This window comes from Pelobates fuscus, chromosome 11 (assembly GCF_036172605.1).
Source record: "Pelobates fuscus isolate aPelFus1 chromosome 11, aPelFus1.pri, whole genome shotgun sequence".
NCBI lineage: Eukaryota > Metazoa > Chordata > Amphibia > Anura > Pelobatidae > Pelobates > Pelobates fuscus.
In genome coordinates, this window is record NC_086327.1 from 27984432 (window position 1) to 28011504 (window position 27073).

A 27073-nucleotide genomic window follows, 5' to 3' on the forward strand; every position below is an offset into this window, starting at 1 on the left:
AGGTGGCAGAGCAAGGCGATACGCAACCGGATTGATACGAGTGAGAACCCTGTAAGGGCCTATGTAGCGAGGAGCAAATTTCATGGATGGAACTTTTAGGCGAATATTCTTAGTACTCAACCACACCCTATCCCCAGGAACAAAAACAGGAGCCGCTCTTCTATGTTTGTCAGCGTGTTTCTTGAACAGCGAGGAACTATGTAATAGAATTTGCCGAGTCTGATCCCATAATTTCTTCAGGTTGGCGACATGATCATCAACCGACGGTATCCCCTGAGAAGAGGAAACCGAAGGAAAAATTGAAGGATGAAAGCCATAGTTCATGAAGAAAGGGCTAGAGCGAGTTGAATCGCAAACAAGGTTATTGTGTGCGAACTCCGCCCAAGGAATCAGACCGACCCAATCGTCCTGGTGTTCGGAAACAAAGCAACGCAGATACTGTTCGATCTTTTGATTAGTACGTTCAGCAGCTCCGTTAGACTGAGGGTGATAGGCAGAGGAGAAGTTCAATTTGATGCCCATTTGAGAACAAAAGGATCTCCAGAAACGTGAGACAAATTGAGAACCTCTATCAGAAACAATCTCTGACGGAATCCCATGTAGGCGAAAAACTTCTCTCGCAAAAATCTCCGCCAATTCAGGAGAAGTCGGAAGTTTAGGTAATGGCACGAAATGGGCCATCTTAGTAAATCTATCCACCACCGTGAGAATAACAGTCTGTCTTTTGGAAGCAGGCAAATCAACGATAAAGTCTATGGACAAACAGGACCAAGGTTTCTCAGGAATGTCCAAAGGGTGTAACAGGCCACATGGGGATGCATGAGGTAGTTTAGTCTTGGCACAAGTCTCACAAGCTGCGACGAACTCCTCAATATCTTTTCGAAGTGAAGGCCACCAGAAATCCTTGGATATCAGAGAGTATGTCTTGCGAATACCAGGATGACCAGCTATTTTACTTTCATGAAAACATTGTAAGAGCTCCAGATGAAGTTCAGGAGGAACAAAGTTTCTTCCCTCAGGAGTGTTTCCGGGAGCTAGATGTTGTGACTTCAAGATCTGGTCAAGTAGCGGAGAATGAATTTTGAGACTGGTATTAGCAATAATATTGCATTTGGGTACAATGGAAGACAAAAGTGGTTCAACTGAAGCAGAGGGTTCATATTGGCGAGATAGCGCATCGGCTTTAGAATTCTTTGACCCAGGTCTGTAAGTCAGAACGTAATTGAAATGGGTAAGAAACAACGACCAACGAGCCTGCCTGGAGGACAGACGCTTGGCCTCTCCGATATAGGACAAGTTTTTGTGGTCTGTCAGAATGGTAACAGGATGTAATGTACCTTCCAATAAATGTCTCCATTCTTTCAAAGCCTTGATAACTGCTAGTAATTCTCTGTCACCAATGTCATACCTGCTTTCAGTACCGGTCAATTTTTTAGAGAAAAATCCACATGGATGTAATGGTTTATCAACACCCAACCTTTGAGATAGAACAGCACCTAAACCAGTCTCTGATGCGTCTACCTCGAGCAAAAAAGGCAGAGAAGTGTCAGGGTGAACTAAAATTGGAGCGGAAGCGAAAAGCTCCTTGAGAGTCTTGAACGCAAGGAGAGCTTCAGTAGTCCAATTCTTAGTATCAGCCCCCTGTTTGGTCATGTTAGTGATAGGTGCAATAATGGAAGAATAGCCCTTAATAAAGCGCCTATAATAATTGGAAAAACCAATAAATCTCTGTATGGCTTTAAGACCTGTGGGTAAAGGCCACTCTAGAATGGATTGGAGTTTATCCGGATCCATCTTAAATCCCTCCCCAGAGATCACATAGCCGAGAAAGGTTACCTGAGTTTGATCAAAGCTACATTTCTCCAACTTGCAGTACAAGCCATGCTGGAGAAGCTTGTGCAAAACCCTCCTGACTTGCTTGTGATGAATCTCAATCTCACTAGAATGAATGAGTATATCATCCAGGTATACAATGACGCACTCTTGCTGAAATTCCCTAAGAACCTCGTTTATCAGGTCTTGGAATACCGCTGGCGCATTGCATAACCCAAAAGGCATGACAGTATATTCATAGTGGCCATATCGAGTATTGAATGCCGTCATCCACTCATGTCCCTGCTGGATTCTCACCAAGTTATATGCCCCTCTGAGGTCTAACTTGGTGAAAATTGTAGAGCCCTTCAAACGATCGAAGAGTTCGGTGATCAAGGGAATCGGGTAGGCATTTTTAATGGTTATCTTATTCAAGCCTCGATAATCAATACAAGGTCTCAAAGAACCATCTTTCTTTTTAACAAAAAAAAATCCAGCCCCGGCAGGGGAGGAGGACCTCCTGATGAATCCCTTGTCTAAATTCTCGTGAATATATTCCTCTAGGACTGAGTTCTCCTTTATAGATAATGGGTATACATGACCTCTGGGAGGCATGGTACCAGGGAGTAGGTTAATTTTGCAATCAAAGGACCTGTGTGGGGGTAAGGTATCGGCTTTCTTTTTGTCAAATACTGCCTTTAAATCTAGATACTGAGACGGAATTTGTGTCTCTGTAGGATTGTCAGAGGTATTCGATGTATTAGTTAATCCAAGAGGTAAGACCTTCCGCAAGCATTTTTCTTGACAATTCTCTCCCCACGAAACTATCTCCCCTGATTCCCAATTAATAATAGGGTTGTGTCTCCTCAGCCAGGAGTACCCCAGAACTATGGGAATAGACGGAGAAGAAATGAGCATTAAGGATATATCCTCTTTATGTAGGATGCCAACAGTCAAGTTAATCGGTATGGTCTCATGGAAAATAACAGGTTCAAGTAATGGTCTACCATCGATGGCCTCGACAGCCAAAGGTGTCTCTTTTAACTGGGATGGAATAGCATGCTTGGCAGCAAAACCCTGATCTATAAAGCTCTCAGCAGCTCCAGAATCGATTAGTGCCATAGTCTTAACTACTCCCTTCTCCCACTTTAAAGAAACGGGTAACACAAGCCTGAGCTCCTTGTAGTTGTGAATAGAGGACAAAGTAGAAACACCCAAGGCCTGTCCTCTAGAGGAACTTAGGTGCGAGCGTTTCCCGAACGATTGGGACAATTTAGGCGTAAATGACCCCTGACTCCACAATACATACATAAACCCTCCCTTCTCCTGTACTGTCTCTCCCTTTCAGTGAGATGAGTACTGCCTATCTGCATAGGTTCAGGAATACGTAAGTCTTCGAACTCAGAGATTTGAAAGGTAGGTGCTAGTTTAAAGGAGGGTCTACGGGTCCTATCTCGAGTGTTCTGCCTCTCTCTTAAGCGTTCATCAATACGAGATATAAAAGAAATTAAATCCTCCAAATTTTCAGGGAGTTCTCTAGTAGCGACCTCGTCAAGAATTACATCTGATAACCCATTCAGAAACACATCTATATAAGCCTGTTCGTTCCACTTAACTTCTGCCGCCAAGGATCTGAACTCTAGTGCATAATCCACAAGTGTTCGATTGTCCTGTTTAAGGCGCAACATTAATCTAGCTGCATTGACCTTTCTGCCAGGAGGGTCAAAAGTTCTTCTAAACGCAGCTACAAAGGCATTATAATTATAGACTAGTGGATTATCATTCTCCCATAAAGGATTGGCCCATCTCAAAGCTTTTTCAATGAGCAGAGTAATAATAAATCCAACCTTTGCTCTATCTGTAGGATAAGAGCGGGGTTGTAATTCGAAATGGATGCTAATCTGGTTTAGAAAGCCACGACACTTCTCCGGTGACCCGCCATAACGTACTGGTGGGGTAATACGGGAAGAAGCCCCTACAGTGGCTACCTCTAGACCTGAGACTGCAGGAGAGATAGAAGGAGTACGTGTCTCCTCAGGTGGATTACTAGCACGGGACAAAAGTGCCTGTAGTGCCAAAGCCATCTGATCCATCCTATGTTCCATGGCGTCAAACCTGGGATCCGAAGAACCAAGCTGACTGTTTGTACCTGCAGGATCCATTGGCCCTGTCGTAATGTCAGGATCGGGACAGGGATCCAACACGCAGAGTACAAAGAGTGGAAAGGTACGTATACCGGGCCTTAGAATGGCCGGACTAACGTACCGAGAGTAAAGAATAGTCAGAGACAAGCCGAGGTCGAGGGAACGAGAAGACAGATAAGCGAGAGACAAGCCGGGTCAAGGGATAACAGAGAGACAGGGTAGTACAACGAGCCGAGTCAAAACCAAAAGAGCAAACTAGAATACCAGAGCACTGAGTGACTAGACAAGCTAGAACCACGACAGGGCAATGAGCTGAAGTAAGGAGTAAGCTTAAATACCCTGGCTCTGGATGGAAATCACGCCTCTGACAAGTACCGATTGGATATCGGACACTTGAGTGACAGATTGCTCGTGATAGCGTCATGACGTCACGTATTGAGCGTCCTGCTAGAAAAGGACGTGGATTCCTCGCGGCCGGTGTTTAAGTGACTGGATGAACCGCGAGGAACGGAGGAAACAGCTCGCCTGGACGGATACACCACCAAGTCTCTACCTCCCTTAGAGGTAGAGGCCTCAGGTACCCTGACAAGCTGCTCTTTGGTATTTCTTTTATAACTTTATCTCAAGCGCCTTATATTTGACACAGTACATCTGGTTTATCATCCTTTATTAGAATAGTTTTTTTCATGGAAAAGTGCAGAGAAACAGTTGAAACACCACTTAATGCAACGGAATGAAGGAGAACAGCTCATGGTCTCAAAACTCTAAAGGAGAACCATCATATTCACAAAGACCTGATGTAGCCAAACCACTCATATTCACAAAGCTCTGAAAGCTGGACAATCTATGGGACTGACTCACAGTTTTCAGCCCTTGAGACATTCACAGCTATATTAATTGTTATTAGTCAAATATCACAATGAAATAGCACCTCTCCTCAAACGTCAGGGTCAAAAAACAACAAAAGGAAAGAAAAATATACATCTCAACCTGGTGAAAATGCTCCCTAGGGTTGTGCGAGGACTGATAGCTCAAGATACAAACATTGTTCTTTGCCTAGATCTCACAATTTATCTCAACTCTAAAGTAGACACTCAGTGGTATGCTACGGACATTTCATTCTTCTCGAGCAGAAGTCCAACTTGGGCCATACAAATAGTATTTAGAGGTTTTATCTATGGAAACCCATTCTTAGAAATTCATGATATAGAGCAGGGAGCATTAAGGGAGATGCAGTTCAGTCGAAAATCATGGTTGCAAATGTTGGCCACTCCTGATGGAGAGTGTGGACATCAATAATGCAACAAAATGTCTAATAGATGTCAGATTAAAGGGACACTATAGTCACCTGAACAACTTCAGCTTAATGAGGTTGTTCAGGTGAGTGCTACAGCTACCCGGAGCCTTTTTCTTGTAAGCACTGTATTTTCTGAGAAAATGCAGTGTTTACATTGGAAGCTTGGAACACCTCTTGTTGCAGTCAATCAGACGGCCACCAGAGGGACTTCCGAGTTCAGAGGCCCTAAAAAGGCCTCTCGTCCGATGCATTCTGGGTGAATGCATCAGACGGGCTATCAGCACACAAAGCACTGTGAACGCGCTTTGTGTGCTGATAGCCTGTCAGCACTGCTGCGGGCGTGGCTTCAGCTGACAGCTTCAGCTTCAGCTGACAGCTGAAGCCCGAACCCACAGGGAGCTGACTGTCCACAATAGTGGTTGAAGGGGGGGGGGGGGGAGACCTACTCTCCTTCCCCCCCCCCCCGGCCCCCACCGCTGTGCGGCGGGTGGGGGCCCTAAAATTATCAATAAGGGGGGGGACCTACTGTCCCCCCCCCGGCCCCCACCCCTGTGCGGCGGGTGGGGGCCCTAAAATTATCAATAAGGGGGGGACCTACTGTCCCCCCCGGCCCCCACCCCTGTGCGGCGGGTGGGGGCCCTAAAATTATCAATAAGGGGGACCTACTGTCCCCCCCCCCCCGGCCCCCACCCCTGTGCGGCGGGTGGGGGCCCTAAAATTAAAATTATCAATAAGGGGGGGACCTATTGTCCCCCCCCGGCCCCCACCCCTGAGCGGTGGGTGGGGGCACTAAAATTATCGATAAGGGGGGGGCCTACTGTCCCCCCCGGCCCCCACCCCTGTGCGGCGGGTGGGGGCCCTAAAATTATGAATAAGGGGGGGACCTACTGTCCCCCCCGGCCCCCACCCCTGTGCGGCGGGTGGGGGCCCTAAAATTATCAATAAGGGGGGGACCTACTGTCCCCCCCCGGCCCCCACCCCTGTGCGGCGGGTGGGGGCCCTAAAATTATCAATAAGGGGGGGACCTACTGTCCCCCCCGGCCCCCACCCCTGAGCGGTGGGTGGGGGCCCTAAATACAAAGGGGGGGGGACCCTAGTTAACCCTCCCCCCCCCCCAAAAAAAAAAATATCTCCCTACCTACCCCCCTCACCCTAAAAATAATGAGGGGGGGAACATTAACTAAAAACCTGTAAAAAAATAAAAAAATAAAAAGAGATAAAAAAAACTTACCATTCGATGTTTTCTTTCTTCTAAAATCTTCTTTCTTCAGCCCAAAAAAGGCCAAATAAAAATCCATAATAACCGACGCAATTAAAAAAAAAACAAAAAAAAACCGAGCGCAAAAAAAATAATCCATCTTCACCCATGGAGGGCTCCGCGCAGACTGAGCTCCGCAGGGTGGGCAAGGCTTATAAAGCCTTGCCCCGCCCTGCAATTAGGCTAAGAACACTCTGATTGGTGGGTTTAAACCAATCAGAGTGCTCTTTGTCATTTTACAAGCGTGGGAAAGTTCTTTCGAATTTTCCCACGCTTGTAAAATGACACAGAGCACTGTGATTGGATGGATTTCAAGCCATCCAATCACAGTGCTCTGTGTCATTTTACAAGCGTGGGAAAGTTCTTTGGAATTTTCCCACGCTTGTAAAATGACACAGAGCACTGTGATTGGATGGATTTCAAGCCATCCAATCACAGTGCTCTGTGTCATTTTACAAGCGTGGGAAAGTTCTTTGGAATTTTCCCACGCTTGTAAAATGACACAGAGCACTGTGATTGGATGGCTTGAAACCCATCCAATCACAGTGCTCTGTGTCATTTTACAAGCGTGGGGAAATTCCAAAGAACTTTCCCACGCTTGTAAAATGACAAAGAGCACTGTGATTGGATGGCTTGAAATCCATCCAATCACAGTGCTCTGTGTCATTTTACAAGCGTGGGAAAATTCCAAAGAACTTTCCCACGCTTGTAAAATGACACAGAGCACTGTGATTGGATGGCTTGAAATCCATCCAATCACAGTGCTCTGTGTCATTTTACAAGCGTGGGAAAATTCCAAAAAACTTTCCCACGCTTGTAAAATGACAAAGAGCACTCTGATTGGCTCAAACCCACCAATCAGAGTGTTCTTAGCCTAATTGCAGGGCGGGGCAAGGCTTTATAAGCCTTCCCCACCCTGCGGAGCTCAGTCTGCGCGGAGCCCTCCATGGGTGAAGATGGATTATTTTTTTTTTTTATTTTTTTTTTTTTTTTTTAATTGCGTCGGTTATTATGGATTTTTATTTGGCCTTTTTTGGGGCTGAAGAAAGAAGATTTTAGAAGAAAGAAAACATCGAATGGTAAGTTGATTTTATCTCATTTTTTCTTTTTTACAGGTTTTTAGTTAATGGTCCCCCCTCATTATTTTTAGGGTGAGGGGGGTAGGTAGGGAGATATTTTTTTTTTTGGGGGGGGGGAGGGTTAACTAGGGTCCCCCCCCCCTTTGTATTTAGGGCCCCCACCCACCGCTCAGGGGTGGGGGCCGGGGGGGACAGTAGGTCCCCCCCTTATTGATCATTTTAGGGCCCCCACCCACCGCTCAGGGGTGGGGGCCGGGGGGGGACAATAGGTCCCCCCCTTATTGATAATTTTAGGGCCCCCACCCGCCGCACAGGGGTGGGGGCCGGGGGGGGACAGTAGGTCCCCCCCTTATTGATAATTTTAGGGCCCCCACCCGCCGCACAGGGGTGGGGGCCGGGGGGGACAGTAGGTCCCCCCCTTATTGATAATTGTAGGGCCCCCACCCGCCGCTCAGGGGTGGGGGCCGGGGGGGGGACAGTAGGTCCCCCCCCTCATTGATAATTTTAGGGCCCCCACCCGCCGCACAGGGGTGGGGGCCGGGGGGGACAGTAGGTCCCCCCCCTCATTGATAATTTTAGGGCCCCCACCCGCCGCACAGGGGTGGGGGCCGGGGGGGACAGTAGGTCCCCCCCTTATTGATAATTGTAGGGCCCCCACCCGCCGCTCAGGGGTGGGGGCCGGGGGGGGACAGTAGGTCCCCCCCCTCATTGATAATTTTAGGGCCCCCACCCGCCGCACAGGGGTGGGGGCCGGGGGGGGACAGTAGGTCCCCCCCTTATTGATAATTTTAGGGCCCCCACCCGCCGCTCAGGGGTGGGGGCCGGGGGGGGACAGTAGGTCCCCCCCCTTATTGATAATTTTAGAAAGCGAGCTGAGCTGTCAGTCAGACAGCTCAGCTCGCGAACGCGCATTCCGCGCACATGCGCGGTAAAGCGCTCAGGTTCTTCATAGGGCGGCATTCAATGCCGCTCTATGAAGAACGCGATTGGTCCAGCGCGAAGCCGTCCCATTGGGCCCCGCGATTTCGTCATTTTGACGAAAAAGGGGGCGCGGCCTAGCGGGGAGCTCGGCGCTGGAACGGAGGTAAGTTTTTAATATAAAAACACCGATTTTTTTTTTTTAATTAATGAAAGTTCATATAAAAGCAAGAAGGAAGGCTGGGGGACCTGTCTTTCTTGCTTTTATATGGTGACTATAGAGTCCCTTTAAAACAACGAATTTGCACTGCACATTATAACAGTTAATTTTTGCATCTTCCACAGGAGTGGAGTCCAGATGTAGAGCAGCAGATTGTGAAGAAAAAGAAAGTGAAAGAGACGGACAAAGTGAAGTTATACAGTGTCACACCCACGGAAAGCAGGTTAATGTCTGCACTATTCAGATTTTTTTTCTTTTATTGAATGCAAGTTACGGATTGTGATGTTTGTTTACTGAATTGGAAATGGTAAAGAACTGACTCCAAAATCAAACATTGTAGGCCAAAATAGTCAATATGGAGAAATAGTGAAATTGGGTGACTTTCCTAATTTTACTATTTTTTTTAAAATATCCTTGTCAGTTCTACACAGTTTGCAGTAAACCCTGCTAGGCTTGTTAAAGATTAACGTAAATTGAGGTTAGGTATTTTCTGAAGAGATGCAAAAGCTGATATGTTCTCTAGAAATGCAATTTATATTCAGTAACATGAATGTGTAATACCCATAGTTTCTAAAGGAAGATTGGAAGATACTGTATTAATAAATTGAAAATGTACATGTGGATCCATACGCCACTCTCTCTAAACCTACCTATTCCATTCTGAATGAACCAGACTGTTTTAAACTACCATGCCATAGAGCAGGGGAAATGTGGTCCCAGATGTCCGTAGCTGACAAAGAATTGTGAGTTGTAACATAAAAAAAACACCTTTGGAGGCAGAGTCAATCCCATTTCCCGGAGGATGCCCCTGTTTAGACACAGCTATCACAACCCCAAGCTGCGGATTTTTTAATTTTCATCCAAATATCTGGGGTGTTACATGCTCTTAAAACTTTCAGTAATGTCAGTATTTGTTTGGCTCAATGCCTGATCTCTCAATCAAGTTTTGAACACGGCCAGTACTAATCTGCCAGTTACATTTGCTTATTTAGTGAATGAGCCCAATCAATTGGCAAAGCTGGATATGTGCTTGCAAGTATGACATTGCCTCTGATGGCACCATATTAGACAAAAATGGGATATTGGAAGTTGTCTCACCATTGGAGCTCATAGAGATAGTCTGATTCCTTGTAACTAACCACAAAGGCTGGTCAGGCAAGAACATTTGATCTCCCCGACCAGCCTATTGGGCAGTTTATTGGTCCCATAATTATAGGGGTACTAAGAGATTAACAAGTGAGCTATGGACTCCTTCCTCCTACAGCAATACCATTGGTTACTTTTTCAGGGTACAGGCCTTGTAAGACAAGAAAAAAAAATGAATTAAGGTATTTACAGCTTTTCTAAAAAACAAAACAACACTTCCTAGTTCACTGGAAAGAACGGAAAATGTTATCTTAATTCAACTTTAAAAATATAGTAAATGTTCCCTTAAATCTCAGGCAGACGTTTTGAGAGCAACTGGGCTTTCTTCCAATTTTTAAAATGTATAACTCAATATCAACCACTTTAACGGGAGAATTGGAAAACAGGCTTCTGAATTTTTTTTTAATTTTTTTTTTTTAAAGATGAAGGAAATTTAACTTGGAGTCAGATTAGTGGATTTTCCAATTTATACCCGGACATCATGGACGAGGAGCGAACTATGAAATGTATAGATTTCCTAGACATCTTCCTATGCTCATTACTGGAATAGTCATTGTTCAGTTAAAATAACTTTTGCAAGATGCCTCTACCATCTGTGCGAGTACATTTATTGCTTTTATAATTTTAATTTTTTCAACATCCCTCTTGAACTATTTTCCTATAACTATCCAGATATGTGAAGGGTTGCAGGAAATGCAAAGACTGTAATTAGTTGGTGGCAACTTTATGCTAATCTTCTGAGAATTCCACAATATGACTTGGCATTATGTAAATACCTACAGACCACGACCCCCCAGGCTGTTTGTAAAATAAGTCACTTAGTGTTTGTGATTTCACAGCATCCACAAGCAATGGCAGCTGGGGGGATTGCTGGCAAGGGAGGTGATTGCCCCCCAAGCCACCATCATTCATGGTTGAGAGCTGTAGCTCAACTCCATTCTTCTGTGCATTATAGTAGAAATATGTGTGTTGGGATGTCTTTTGGCACACTACTACAGGAGTGAGGCGGCAGGCAAGAACTGTGCAGAGCCTTAGCTAGCTCAACCATGTATGGGTTTGTGCTTGCCTGGTGGCCAACAATCTTCAAGTCTAGACTGGATCATTTAGATATTTCCTGGCAGACTACTTCATTGGAGACCAGTCATGTCCCTGGAGGTGTTTGTGCTAAAAATGTTATAAGAAATGTCTTCTTTCTGGTCACTTGCAAACAGGATGTTTTTGGTGACAATGGAAGAATAGGAAACAGAGCCTGCATCTGTCGGATTTGCAGGCTTTTTTTTTTAATCCACCGTCACCATGTACAGGTCATACTCCAGCATCCTCAGACTGTCTATATATGTCATGCTTCACTTGAGTAATTTTGAGACTGGCGAAATCATTACAAGTCGCATTTTTAGATTAATTTGTGGAAACCACTTGAAGCATTTGTTGAGTTGAGTTAGCTCTTGTAGGGATCTTTTATACATGGAGTTATATTGGTTGCTACAGGATACATTATCCTTATGAATTTATTACTTTTTTTCTTTTTGTATATATTTAAATACTTATGAAATTTCTGAATTATTAAATAGAGCATAACATTTTAAAAAATTATTGAGTGCGGTATCATTTATTGTTTTATGATTATTAGGAGGTTGATGGACTACCTGGATACCTTGCCCCAATACGGATAAAAGAGTGCCTGTATATAAGATTATTTTTGTTGAGTTGAGCTATTTCAATTGCTTTTGTTTCATTTGTTCATTGCAAATCGCTGAAAGTCTTTTAAACTTTGACAGTAAAACGGATTTCCAAAGTGGGTTGAATAATTTTGACTGCAACTGTATCATTCAAAATAAAGAGTGCGAAGATAACCCACAGCATAACGTGATCAGCTACCTAGCACTCATTGTAAATGTATAGCGACACATTCACTATTTTATCTGGCTGAGCAGCCATGTTGTGTCAGACCTTACTGTTATCTGACCAACTGCTGCTGCGATTGCTCTTTTTGAAACTTAAGAAAAAGGCAAGTTAGGGTGAACAGCAGTTGGTCAGATAACAGTAGAGTCTGACCCAATATGGCAGCCATATTAAAAAAAAAAATTCTCAAAAGCAAATAAATAATTTAAAAATAAACTTTTAATAAATGAGAAGTGGAAATTTGATGACCGTTGTCCTTTATAGTAGTGATGGTGCTTGTATGTGCAGTGTGGTGGACCTCACTTTGCGATGGCTCACACTTACGACCAGCTCTCTAGCGTGGGGATTCCCCACGTTAGAGAGCTCGTCTATGTTTGGGGCTATTTCCTCGAACATAGATTAGAGGGATTCCCTGCTCTGGTGCAGGGAATCCCTCTAATCTTTGTTCGAGGAAATGGCCCCAAACATAGAAAAACACACCAGACAGGGAATTCATCTAATCTATGTTCGGGGAACATTCCCCGAAAATAGATTTTAGGGATTCCCTGCTCTGCTGTGCTTGTCTATGTTTGAGGAAATTTCCCCGAACATAGACCTGCACGGTCTGTAAGTGAGGAGCATCTGTACTTTGAAATGCTGCACGTACATTTTTTGTTGCTGCCGGAGGTGTAACTCCCCCTTTGATACCAGAAGAAAGAGCTCTGGGCTGACTAACGTCAATATTTCTGTGTATATTTCCATGCACAAAGGGCCTTTTTTTTTTGGCTTAGAATGTTCAGCTGATGCTCTAAGCTAATAATGACCAGTAGTATTAGAAACTGGCTTCTGTGGAGCTGTGCCACTGGGCATTAGAAGAGGCTCGGTGCCCGGCAGGGACCCAGGTAAGAGATAAACCGTTGCCAAATGGTTTTCCCCATTTCCAGGGAATAGCGCCAGAACACTCCTAATATAACCACAACAGTTGGCTGCAAGAGTAACCCTCTCAAGTCCGAAATTCACTTTGAATTCCTGTCAATCTTTAACGAATAACCCTGTCAGTATTCTGAAACGCTTATCACTTTAGAATTGAACCTTCATCGCCTGGTTTGGACACGTGGCCTATCTGGAGTGCTGCCATTTGCTCTCGCTTGGTCAGCCATTCTACCGCAACTCCCATAACTCTCTGCAAGCAAATTATGGGAGTTTGAATGTAAAACCAATTAGGGAACAAGCCTAGACATTGTACACAATGCTTCCTGTGCCGCTGACGCTACAATTACCTGTCATTCTGTGCCCATGTTAACATGACATTAAACTATAAACATATAGTCAGCTAGTCACTTTTGCTTTTTTTTCAGCATGAACAAACCTCCTGTAAATGTGACTGGTGTGCGTGTGCGAGCCGTGTACGATTACTCAGGACAGGAAGCGGATGAACTCAGTTTTAAAGCAGGTAACGCACCAACATAGAAACATAGAAACATAGAATGTGACGGCAGATAAGAACCATTCGGCCCATCTAGTCTGCCCAGTTTTCTAAATACTTTCATTAGTCCCCAACGTTTGACATCAATAACCCTACCTTCTCAGATAGTACCTGGAAATCAGATTCCGATACTAACATTCAGAATGACTCTCAGTAGTACACAATACCACTAAAAATAGATATTTGGACACCTAAAGGCTTTGGCTTAGTAACTTGAGCTAGATCAGGTGCTGAAAACCAGGCCTGATCTCAACCTTCTCATCAGGAAAGATAGGTGAACAAAACAATCAATGTTTTTTAACTTTCTTCCTCCTTATCCGTAACCTGCCTGTCTACCTTTCCACCTTTTGTCCCCTTTCCCTTATTGACAATTTATATTTTAGCTTGCTGAAATGCTTTGTGTGAAGAGTTTGTCCTCTTGTTTTCATTTTACAAAACATTCAGATTTCAATAGCAATTGGCAGTTTTATAAATTAACCTTGTTACATCCCCATGGCTGTCAATCAGACAGTAGGTCCTGTTACTTCCTGGTTTGGTTAGCTCAGTGGAGCTAAACTCACAAGCCAACAATTGCTAAGAGCACCTGCCTTACAAAGAGCGGCATTGGGAAGTCCGTGATTGGACAGCCACAGACAGTCTGGGCGAGTTAGAAGGGGAGGGCTTGCAAAGGCTGCAGCAAGAGATTGGCAGTTTTTGCAAACTGTTTTTACATATACCCCAATAAAAAAAAATGTATAATTAAATGCCTGCATGTTTACACTCAGGGTATATCTACTAAGCAACGATCTATTTAGTTTGGTTTGGACAGTGGAGGGTCCCTTTTAAATAGTAGTATGAATCCTTGATTGTGGGTTCTTGTGTTCATTACTGAATTCTGTCTACCTAATCAGGTGATGAATTGACAAAGATTGAAGACGAAGATGAACAAGGCTGGTGTAAGGGCGTGACAAATCGTGGACATGTGGGACTCTATCCTGCCAATTACGTGGAAGTGATTTCTGACTAAATGACAGCAAACAGGAAAAAATCTGAACCCAGTGTGTCCCAGTATACACAGATCTAGCCCCGCTGACAGAGACCACACCGGGTGGGCTTCAACAAACTTTCCACATGGATATTGTGTTAACCACTTGCAGCCTTGGCATAACAGGAAATACCACTATTATCGAGTAGTGTAACTGTTTAGAGGGACACTCAAGGAGCCATATAACCACTTCATCTCATTGAAGTGATTATGGTGCCTGGAGTCATCCAGTGCCATCTCACTGTTGCATATTAAACTGTTCCAAATGAGTGTCCCTAGTCGCTCACATTAGCCCGAGCAGTGATAGGATGAGGGCCTTGTAGTGCTCTCAGCCTATTTGCGCTGCCCATCGCTAATATAACTTGGTATGGCTGGTGTGTAAGAGCCTACTCATTCGCCATACCCTCAAGATTTAGCTTTCACCCCAAACAATGAGACCGCACCAAAGGACTCCAGGCACTATAACTACTTTAATATGACGTGATTATGGTGACTTAAGTGTCGTTCAACATTCTCCTTTTTAGCCCACTAAAATCTATTTAAAGGGGTAAGCTCATTGAGCAGGGCCCTCCACCTCTCTGTTCCTGTATGTCCAGTTGTCTGGTTACATTTACGTGTCTGTTAGTCCACCCATTGTACTGCGCTACGGAATCTGACGGCGCTTTATAAATAAAATAATATTTCACAGAGATGCCAGACAATGATTGGACAATGTACATGATGTGGGATTTAGAGAACCCATGGGCATCACAGACTTCATCCATGCACTCTATTCTTTATGCTTGCTTGTAGAACAAAGAATGTTGTGTCAGGACAACAAAGAACATAGGATTTTTTTTATAGTACATAATGATTGAATAATTAAGATGTTTACTATAAAACACATTTTCCCCTGATGTACACTTTGTCCTCTCTTAATTGTTCACATGTTCTGACATTATATGCAACATCAACAGAATAATGCAGAATCTCACTATCCTTTCCAGCAAAGGGTCTGATTACTGAATGTAACACATCAGGACTTTGCTCCCTTTAGAGAAATATAATGGACCCTTAGGGATAGTGTAGGGGGTAATGGTGCACATGTGGCAAGGACTATATATGATAACTTGTAGTGCAAAGCTTAACAAATTGCCCTAGAATTTAACAAGCCAACACCCAGACTTAGCCACACATATATGCCACAGGCGCACACAACTCGCCAGTCCTAAAATACACGCCCCTATACAAAGACTTCAAATTGAATTCTCATTCTCTTGTGGTATCCCAGCAGGAAGGCACATTATCAGTACAAGCTCAATTTTCAGTAGCCATGGCAACCTCAATTTGTAATGAAGCTGGGCCAGGATAACATGAAAAGTGTGCGCCTGCCATTGCGGTCTGTGGTTAAAAGCATTGGATGGATAATTTATATCAGATAAAGGCAGCAGAGGAGCCAGACTCTGGTTGACGGGTTTCAAAAAAACAAGTAGCTCTCTACATCCTGCAACTGTAAAATGAGCAAAACTTTGTTTATATCGTTAAGGGCTGGTTTGTTTTAATGGATTTCAGTTACTGGTGTTTAATGGAACACTAAAAGCACCATAACTACTGTAACAGGTTTTATTTTTGCTTACTTGTCTGCTTATCACCACTCCCTGACTACACTACTACTGCTGGAGAGCCAGAAGCTCCTAAGCCAAAAACTTCTGTTAAGGCCTGTGGTACAGAACTTCACTCAAAGGCTGAGATTGTCCGCTGATTGCGCTCAGCGAATGAGCTAAGCCCAGGAGAGCTTAGGGGCCTCCGGCAAAGTGCGTCTGCAGTGGAGCTGGGAAGTGGCTCTAAGACCCCAGGTAAGAAGTTAAATCATTAAAAAGTAGTAGTGGTGGTGGGGGCAGAACCAGGGCATTGGGTTATGGGCCTTGACGTGCTCCTTTAAAGGGTTAAAATTACCCTTTTAAGCTAATGTTGCACTAGACTGATGAACATCAAGCTGTGCTGGCTTGCATAGCTCAGTTAGTTTGTTTCCTAATGTTAATTATTTTTTTGGGATCAATATTTCATTAGCAGAAAATAAAGAGGACCTACCGTCACACCCCTATTGCCCTGGAATGAAGTCAATATGATGGTGTTAGCCAATCTGATGGTGAATACAGCTGCCAATATGGGGTGCCCCCTGCTGGCCAAACTAAGAATATATTGTTAAACAATTCTGAGATTTTTCGGGTAGTAAAGTCATTTAAATTAAGAGGAAATATTATGGTTATCTTTCCAAACAGTAGAGCTTTCTATAAGGTCTCCTGTCTAATGGAATTAAGCGACTTTCAGCCTTGGAATTCCACCACCATAAATGGGATTATTGGTATTTAATAGCAAGGATAGGCCTAATAAAGCTGTGACTGTTGATCACTCAGTAATTTAATTAAAGATAGCAACACAGAATAAATGGGTTAATTTACTAAAAAAGTGTTAGGAATACAAACCTAATGCTTTAGTGCTCCGGGCCCCAAATTAAAGCTCAACAGCAGATATGTTCACTCCACATCAAAATTTCATTCCAACTTGGAACCTGAAATATTCCTGTGTGACCAGTTGTCAAACCGAATCAAGAACGGATTTTACCCACCTTTTTTGCAAAACTCCTTTAAGGGACACTGTAGCAATTATAACCATTTAATCTCAATGAATTGGTCATAGTACCTTGAGTCCCATGGCACTGTCCCCCCCCCCATTCAGGGTTAAACCATTGTCAGCAGTTTACCAATGCATGAAAGGCCCTGACTTACCAAAGCCCCATCACCGCTGGAGATGTGACTAAGGCAGAGAGTACACATTTCCTTGTAGCCATATCAATTCATATCAGCAATGGTTAGGCTGACTGTAGTAGACAATCACAGATGCCCATTGTTGCTCAGGCTAATACTTCATTGGCCCAAGCAGCACAGAAGGAATTTGGAAATGGTTCCTGGGTACTCTTGTTTAATATTAAAACATTAAAAACTATTTAATGCTGAATGAAAGGACAGCTCTGTAGGAACTCCAGACACTATAACCACTTAAAGGGACAATATAGGCACCCAGACCACTTCAACTCATTGAAGTAGTCTGGTTGCAGTGTCCCAGCACCCTTAACCCTGCAAAGGTACTTATTGCAGTTTTTTTTACAACCTGCAATAATTACCTTTATGGGTTAACTGATTGTTAGGAGACTTTTGGTCACCTGACGCTGGACTCCTAAATCTATGCATGAGGACTTCCAGCATCACCGGAATTTCCATAGGAAATCATTGAATAATGCTTTCCTTTGGGGAAATACTAATGCGCATTAGGTCTCACCCGCTGGGGGAGGAGAGAAGGCGGACCTCAGCCAGCAAAAAGGAACATCAGTACTGGACCCAGGTAAGTGACAGAAAAGGTTTCAACCCCTTCTGCACCATGAGGGGGAGGGGGGCCTTGCCAGAGGGGGGGAAGCTATAGTGCCAGGAAAAAGAGTTTGTTTTCCTGGCACTAGTATCCCTTTAAATGATATTAATAAGTAATGGTGCCTACAGTGTCCCTTTAAATGTTGTAAGCAGTGGTATCATAAAGGCTTGATCCACCCTTATACATTCAGCTTCCAATCCAGTCTGTAAATATTGACGCTATACGTCAGGAAAAACAGGATTTTACTCGGTGCCAATTTTTTTTCTCCTAAGTATTACCAGAAGTATTGTTTTTAAAGCCTTAGATCAAAATGTATGTTACCTATCCAGGCACGGAGGAAACTTAACTCAGGGAAAAAATATCAACGCAAATAAGTTTGTTTTCTGTAGCAAACATTAAAGGTGCTAGTACTGTCCTAATACAATGCACACATACAGCCTTTATGCTCTAAGTTCATTAACATCTTATTGGTGCCACAGTCCCTTTCATTAACTCAAATGATAAGCAATAAACAATTGTCATATCTGCACCCAGTTAAAACCCTCAGGTTTATAAGATGACTTTAATTCACTGTCATAAAAAAACAGAACTAATAAGCCATTGTTTTCCTAAGGAATAAACTGTAGCTATTGAAAAGCCCCATTATTCCAGTGTCCATTCCTTCCGATGTTTCGCTGGGAAGTTCTGCGCCATCAGCGAAGGTCGGTACTACTTGCTGCATGGGCATGATGGGAGTGTAGTCTGAATATGAACCAAATCCGTGCATCGCCGCACTACAAAACCGATATCTCAGAGTGATTATAGGGGACATGAAATACAAATCAAAATCTTTCAACTAATTAAGCCTTCCTAGAAAGCAGTGTGATCAAAGTCTAGAATCACTTTCCTATGCGGCCGCCTTGAAGCAGCAACTAGCTAAAAAAGCCAACTTGCCAAATACCAGCTGTTGGTGAAGGTGGTGGATGCAGGTTAAAGGTGTAAAGTCCTAAAATATTAGGTGGAAAGTAAGGCAGAGCTGGCACTAAGGATGGCCAACAAAGGCTTCCCAGAAGCTGTACTACAATTCCCATGAGGTATGACTTCATGAGGCATGCAGGCCAACAGCTGGAAGATCGTGGTGGTCCATCTTTGGTGTACACAGTCTTCAAAACCGACCCATGATAACATCCGGCTCAGCACAGCGGGAGATGCTGGTTGACAACCATTGGTAAGTGATTTGCCAGTCCTGCAGTATTGAGTCTTTAAATGAGATCCATTAGGATGTCGTCCTCCATGACACTCTGTGCTTGCTGAAGTCCAGACTGGGGGACGGGTCCTCGGGGTCCAGCATTCATCATCATCCCTGCTCCTGAAAAGGAAAATATGACATTTTGAAATGTGTCTGAAATAGCCGTATCTGCCAAATTGTGACCATGTAAATACAGTAACATTGACACTGCAGTAGTACAAATGTCAGATATGTTAGAACACGTTTCAATGCAGTGTGATTTGAGTAAAAATAAAGCAAAGATTCTGTATATAATACATACAAAGTGCAGGGATGACATGTTTAGGTACCTATACATTCAATCAATACACTATACAGGCACCACAAACCACTGATATTCATTAACATTAGGTGTGAATAGTGCATCTAAAGACAAATGCCTACATTCTTCACAGACCTTTATGCAGGGAATTATTATTCGATGGTTAGCGAACTGCTCCTTAGGCTGATAGCTGTGAGAATCCCAGAATGACATAATTGCCATATCGGTCTGTTAAGACATGTAATCAGACAGACTCAGAGTCAATTATGTCAATCGCTAGACTGCCCCTGGCGCATCGAGGAAAGAGCACTTACATCACTGTGGCATTGTGTCATCCTCATTGGGGCTTCTGCCTGATACCTTGACTAGTGAGGAGTATGGCAATAGAGGGATGTCTTGCTGAAGTTGGCCAGAAATGTGATTTGGGGATTTAAGTACCTTGTAAATCAGCTCGTACTTAAAGGGAAACTCCAGTGCCAGGAAAACAATCAATTTTCCTGGCACTGCAGGTTCCCTCTCCCTCCCAACCCCCCAATCCCCGGTTGCTGAAGGGGTGAAAACCCCTTCAGTAACTTACCTGAGGCAGCGACGATGTCCCTCGTCTGACTGAGTCGGCCGGTGGGCGAGACTGATCCCGCCCACCGACTGAGGAGACCTAATGCGCATGCGCATTAGCGCTCCCCATAGGAAAGCATTGAAAATGCTTTCCTATGGGGAAATGAGCGATGCTGGAGGTCCTCACATAGCGTGAAGACGTTTCCTGTGCTAGGAACCAGGAAGTGCCCTCTAGTGGCTGTCTAGTAGACAGCCACTAGAGGTGGAGTTAACCCTGCAAGGCAATTATTGCAGTTTATAAAAAACTGCAGTAATTACACTTGCAGGGTTAAGAGTAGTGGGAGTTGGCACCCAGACCGCTCCAATGGGCAGAAGTGGTCTGGGTGCCTGGAGAGTCCCTTTAAAGGGGCACTTTAGTGTCAGGAACACAAACGTGTATTCCAAGGAGGCAGATTGGCCCCCCTTACCTCTGATGAGAAAGGTGATTTACTCAACTTTTTCCAGCGCTGCGCCAGGCTAGAATTATAACTAAACAAATAAATAAATCTTCACATTGAGGCAGGGATTAACTATTCAAAAGCTGTTAAACTAACAATTTAAAGAGTGGTTCACATTGGCCCCATTGCATGAATTATAGTTAGTTTCTGCTTGTTTCAAATAAGTATTGATGCAGCGCCTCGAGTATACCAACTTTATTGGGAAAAGCACAGTATTTCTTGCTATAAACGTCCCCTGTTGGAATTTATTTTTGGTCTGTTTGTTCTTTAAATACTGGCATTGCTGCCTGATATTTTTTTAATATTCATTACCCCATCTGTGTGTGCCAAGCATGTGTCTTCATTTTATACGTTTATCCACCAGACCCAAGTGATCCCAAGTTATTAAACATCAACTTAGCAATTTTAAATAAAACGAGTTTGGCTGAACCCCCGGTAGGCATCCTGCAGTCACAAAGTGAGTCATGGATTAAAACAGGGCTGTCCAACCTGCGGGCCCCCAGATGTTGCTTAACTACAACTCCCATGATTCTTTCAATGAAACAGATGGGTAGGGAATCATGGGAGTTGTAGTTAAGCAACATCTGGGGGGCCGCAGGTTGGACAGCCCTGGATTAAAAGGATAAACATTTAAGTAAAGAATATCTCTAGATATCAGTATATGCTAAACATTTTATATAGCATTTCATATAGGTTTTTATACACCAACAAGAATCATAGAACTTTACAGTGTTCAATAAGACTCTAATCTAACAGACAGCAGGTTAATACTCTGGTCAAGAAAAGAAGGCAGTATATCGAGATTGAAAGAGTGAGAGGCTGAACCAAAACCACGAAATCCTGTGGTTTGGGCATTGTTTACTTTTCTGTAATTTTCTGTAGTATCTGGCACAGCGTACGAATCCAGAGTGTACCTGGAGAAGCTGACTGAGATGAGCAAAATGTGTAACAGCTAGTTTGAATTACTGCAATTGTGCAGCCAGAGAGAAGGATAAGCCACGTCAGATGGTTTAAAGAAGTGCAAGTGAATAGATCAACCAGCATTTACTGCTTTAGATCCCTGGGAATAAAATGGTTTTGCAGGAATTCAGAGCAGATTAATAATGTTCCACACTTCAAACTGTCACACAAAGGGCGCTGTATGCTTTATTACTTAACCCCTTAAGGACCAAACTTCTGGAATAAAAGGGAATCATGACATGTCACACATGTCATGTGTCCTTAAGGGGTTAAATTAACTTCTGACTTTCTTGTAGAAAAAGTGTTACGGATTGTTTATATAAGAATAGCATTCACTTCTGCCTGAAAACATCAAAGTAATACTGGTTAATCCAGAAACAGAGGGTTATTTACTTAAGATAAATTCTCAGGAATTCATATTAAACTTCAAATTTAAGACCACAACAGGCAAACTGTAACAATCTCCAAGCTAGCTTTGTTTTCGGTTTGGCTGTTTTAACCTAAAATGTCAATTTACACTTTAATAAATACTTAGGACAAACTTTGAATTTTGATTGTCCCTATGTATGCTTAAAGAGACCATTTTGCTGCCCAGCTGTTTTTTGTGTGCCGGCACATTATACTGTTTACCTGGCATAGGTGCCCGCTGAGTCATCTGATTGCCCCATTGCTGAGCGGTGGCTTGATGCATGAGGGACTGTCCTGGGATCTGGAGCTGCGGCTGTCCCGCCGCCTGGTGCTGCATCTGCTGTCCCATTGCCTGGTGGGGTAGCAAGCCCTGCGCAGTCTGCTGTAAATGGTGCAAAGGCTGCTGGGCCTGAGGGACATTGGTCTGCGGCTGTAACCGATTGCAAACACAGAACAAAAAAAGTTAAAGGTTTTTAACTCCATGATTTAATTATTTTTTCAACTAAACAAGACAGTTAAATATCTTCCATGTACGGGGAGCATCAATAGTGCAGCATGTGTCAGTACTCACCGGCTGCTGGCTGAGAAGGAGATTGCGCAGTTGAGGGTTGGCTCCAGGATTCTGCGGTCTCAGCATGGTTCCTTGCTGCGGGTTCTGAGGCTGGCCGGGTGCTTGGACAGCAGTTTGTGGTGCTTGCGGTGGAGGCTGTGTGCCTGCCTGCTGTGGCTGCTGCTGCACTCTGACATGGAGCTTGAAAGTATGGGAGGTGGGGGGGGGGGGAGAGGGGATTACCATCACAGCCATGCAAAATTCATTGCCAGTGGTATATCATCCAACACTTGGTGTTCACAATACTCACTATTGTGATGGATTGTAAATAAAAGAATTGAGAGTTTGCATTCTGGTCTTAAACCCCATTATTCTGTATTTGACCCTTGGTAAAGACTGAGAATAAAACCTCAAAGATATTTAATGTGCTATATACACACACACACACCATAACCACTACCACAGCTTGTATTAGGTATGACTCTTTGAGCACTAGATTGCTAACAGTTTCAAACAATCTTGTGTCTAAACTCACCAGATTCTGCGATCTCTGCTGCTCGTCTAACATGGTAACTGGGTTAACCGAGGGCATACCTGGCGCCATCTGCTGACCGGACATCTAGAATAAAAGGAGAGAGGTTAGGAGAAGGGTCAATACATATTTTAGCAATTCCCCACCAGATAAGAGGTAACACTGCAAAACTTTCAAAAGAGATACAGGTTTACCTGTTACGTTACCGCCTGTGCTACTGGGAGAGTGCCAGGCTGTTTGGATGGTACAGACCCTGTACCCAAGGACTGAGCTAATCCCAGCTACAAGCACAACAGAGGCAAAGTGTTGTGGAATCCCAATGAAAAGAAACGGCAAAAAGTGATTGTAAGATATTCTAGAAAGCTGTGACATGACACCAACACAGGTGTCACTGCGTAAATACAATGAAAAGGTGTAACATTCCAATATTCAGCCATACCATTACCATATACAGGCCAAGAATCACTCACAGACGCTCTACAAAGCCACAGTGTGTATATACACACACACACACACACACACACACACACACACACACACCTATATCTATCTATAAAAAGAAAAAAGAATCCTGCACTCCATGAAATTCAAAATATACTTGCCCAGTGCTTGTCAGGCGAAAATACAAAGATAAATTATCCAGATAGCACTCACAGGACTTGGAATAAGTATAAAACTTTTTTGATTTACTTTACAAATAAAATCAACGTTTCAGTCTGTTATACACAGACTTTCATCAGAGTCCTGATAAAAGTCTGTGTATAACAGACTGAAACGTCGATTTTATTTGTAAAGTAAATTAAAAGTTAAGTGCTATCTGGATCATTTATTTTTATATTTATCTATATATATGAAACCAAGTGGCTGCACTCACCTGAACATACAAAACTTAAAATTATTGTTTAGTGAATAAGCGAGTGCGCTGGATCTTGTATGCAGTGGCGTCGCTGGGGGGGGGGGGGGGGAGCAGAGGGGGCCATGGCCCCCCCTACATCATGCTGTACCCCCCCTTGGGCCCCCCCAAATGCCAGCAACTTGCTGGCCATGTTCAATTCTATTCCCTCGGGCTGTAACAGTCTGTGACAGCCCGAGGGAATGCAGGAGAGAGGAGGTAGAGCGGTGCTGGGGGCTGTCTGTGGCCGGAGAGAGCACTGACAGGCTCCCGGACACAGGCCCCGCCCCCAAACGAAGCCCTGCCTCCTACAAATAAGCCCCTCCCCCGTCGTTAAGCAGCAGGTAGGCTTGATGTGCTCAGGTGTGTGTATGGACTCAGCAGTCTGTGTGTGTGTGTATGGACTCAGCAGTCTGTGTGTGTGTGTATGGACTCAGCAGTCTGTGTGTGTGTGTATGGACTCAGCAGTCTGTGTGTGTGTGTATGGACTCAGCAGTCTGTGTGTGTGTGTATGGACTCAGCAGTCTGTGTGTGTGTGTGTGTGTGTGTGTGTATGGACTCAGCAGTCTGTGTGTGTGTGTGTATGGACTCAGCAGTCTGTGTGTGTGTGTGTGTGTGTGTGTGTGTATGGACTCAGCAGTCTGTGTGTGTGTGTGTGTGTGTGTGTATGGACTCAGCAGTCTGTGTGTGTGTGTGTGTGTGTGTGTATGGACTCAGCAGTCTGTGTGTGTGTGTGTGTGTGTGTGTGTATGGACTCAGCAGTCTGTGTGTGTGTGTGTATGGACTCAGCAGTCTGTGTGTGTGTGTATGGACTCAGCAGTCTGTGTGTGTGTGTATGGACTCAGCAGTCTGTGTGTGTGTGTATGGACTCAGCAGTCTGTGTGTGTGTGTATGGACTCAGCAGTCTGTGTGTGTGTGTGTGTGTGTGTGTATGGACTCAGCAGTCTGTGTGTGTGTGTGTGTGTGTGTGTGTATGGACTCAGCAGTCTGTGTGTGTGTGTGTATGGACTCAGCAGTCTGTGTGTGTGTGTGTGTGTGTATGGACTCAGCAGTCTGTGTGTGTGTGTGTGTGTGTATGGACTCAGCAGTCTGTGTGTGTGTGTGTGTGTATGGACTCAGCAGTCTGTGTGTGTGTGTGTATGGACTCAGCAGTCTGTGTGTGTGTGTGTGTATGGACTCAGCAGTGTGTGTGTGTGTGTGTATGGACTCAGCAGTCTGTTTGTGTGTGTATGGACTCAGCAGTCTGTTTGTGTGTGTATGGACTCAGCAGTCTGTTTGTGTGTGTATGGACTCAGCAGTCTGTTTGTGTGTGTATGGACTCAGCAGTCTGTTTGTGTGTGTATGGACTCAGCAGTCTGTTTGTGTGTGTATGGACTCAGCAGTCTGTTTGTGTGTGTATGGACTCAGCAGTCTGTTTGTGTGTGTCTGTCTATGGACTCAGCAGCAGGGCCGCCATGGGGCCTGAGCCCCACATTCATTGTGTGTGTGTGTGAATATATATATATATATATATATATATATATATATATATATATATATAGGAAATTCAAATAGATGGCTGCACTCAAGATCGACGTTTCAGTCCTTCTAAGAGGACTTTCTTCAGGATCATGTCAAAGTCCTCTTAGAAGGACAGAAACGTCGATCTTTTAAATGATTCTACAATAAACTTTGGACTTTTATACCAAAAATACCGTGAGTGCAGCCATCTATTTGAATTTCCTGGATACAATAGCCACATTTGGCTGGCACCCGGCTACTAAGGGGTGATATAGCGTGAGTGCAGGAACTATTTTGAGATATATATATATATATATATATATTTATTTTCGCTATACATATATATGCACAGAGGGCCCCCTGCTACCTGTACAATGAAGATGGGGCCCAGCAGCACACTCCGTCCTCCTTTCCAGCTGCTCTCTGTCTAACTTTCCTGCGCCCTGCGGCCGCCAGAGCGTTGCCACGGGTTACTATGGCAACGCTCCGCACAGCACGCAGGCCTGTTATGTGAGAGTTAGTCAGAGAGGAGCTGGAAAGGAAGACAGTGTGTGCTGCTGGGACCCCTCTTCAATGTACCGCGGCTGGCTCCCTCCACCATGCTACTGGACCAACAGGGAATGTGATCTCCCCCCTCCCTGGCACAGTAAGAACCAGGGAGGGGCGGGGGGGGGGGGGATTGAAATATACACAAATAAAAAAAAAAAAAAAATACTCTCCCCTATTTTACACACACACACACTACATTCACTAAACACACTCTGCACTACATTCACTATACACACTCTGCACTACATTCACTATACACACTCTGCACTACATTCACTATACACACTCTGCACTACATTCACTATACACACTCTGCACTACATTCACTATACACACTCTGCACTACATTCACTATACACACTCTGCACTACATTCACTATACACACTCTGCACTACATTCACTATACACACTCTGCACTACATTCACTATACACACTCTGCACTACATTCACTATACACACTCTGCACTACATTCACTATACACACTCTGCACTACATTCACTATACACACTCTGCACTACATTCACTATACACACTCTGCACTACATTCACTATACACACTCTGCACTACATTCACTATACACACTCTGCACTACATTCACTATACACACTCTGCACTACATTCACTATACACACTCTGCACTGCACTCACTACACACACTCTGCACTCACTACACACACTCTGCACTCACTACACACACTGCACTCACTACACACACTCTGCACTCACTACACACACTCTGCACTCACTACACACACTCTGCACTCACTACACACACACTCTGCACTCACTACACACACACTCTGCACTCACTACACACACACTCTGCACTCACTACACACACACTCTGCACTCACTACACACACACTCTGCACTCACTACACACACACTCTGCACTCACTACACACACACTCTGCACTCACTACACACACACTCTGCACTCACTACACACACACTCTGCACTCACTACACACACACTCTGCACTCACTACACACACACTCTGCACTCACTACACACACACTCTGCACTCACTACACACACACTCTGCACTCACTACACACACACTCTGCACTCACTACACACACACTCTGCACTCACTACACACACACTCTGCACTCACTACACACACACACTCTGCACTCACTACACACACACACTCTGCACTCACTACACACACACACTCTGCACTCACTACACACACACACTCTGCACTCACTACACACACACACTCTGCACTCACTACACACACACACTCTGCACTCACTACACACACACTCTGCACTCACTACACACACACTCTGCACTCACTACACACACACTCTGCACTCACTACACACACACTCTGCACTCACTACACACACACTCTGCACTCACTACACACACACTCTGCACTCACTACACACACACTCTGCACTCACTACACACACAC

At 44.2% G+C, this 27073-nt stretch overlaps 2 protein-coding genes across 3 annotated transcripts in view; one reads left to right on the top strand and one right to left on the bottom strand.

The window, feature by feature from the left end:
* Positions 1-15180, top strand: part of LOC134578129 (protein kinase C and casein kinase substrate in neurons protein 1-like) — a 96879-nt gene extending 81699 nt beyond the window's left edge. For both annotated transcript variants that reach the window (XM_063437125.1, XM_063437126.1), the window contains exons 8-10: positions 8854-8951; positions 13114-13208; positions 14132-15180. In XM_063437125.1, the coding sequence (XP_063293195.1) occupies positions 8854-8951; positions 13114-13208; positions 14132-14247 (309 nt within the window). In that variant the 3' untranslated portion in view covers positions 14248-15180. The remainder of the gene's footprint in view (positions 1-8853; positions 8952-13113; positions 13209-14131) is intronic.
* Positions 15181-18204: 3024 nt separating this feature from the next.
* Positions 18205-27073, bottom strand: part of MED25 (mediator complex subunit 25) — a 33825-nt gene continuing 24956 nt past the window's right edge. The window contains exons 16-19 of the mRNA XM_063436741.1: positions 22705-22788; positions 22191-22370; positions 21842-22049; positions 18205-19018 (exon numbers count right to left, since the gene is read on the bottom strand). Of these exons, the coding sequence (XP_063292811.1) occupies positions 18912-19018; positions 21842-22049; positions 22191-22370; positions 22705-22788 (579 nt within the window). The 3' untranslated portion in view covers positions 18205-18911. The remainder of the gene's footprint in view (positions 19019-21841; positions 22050-22190; positions 22371-22704; positions 22789-27073) is intronic.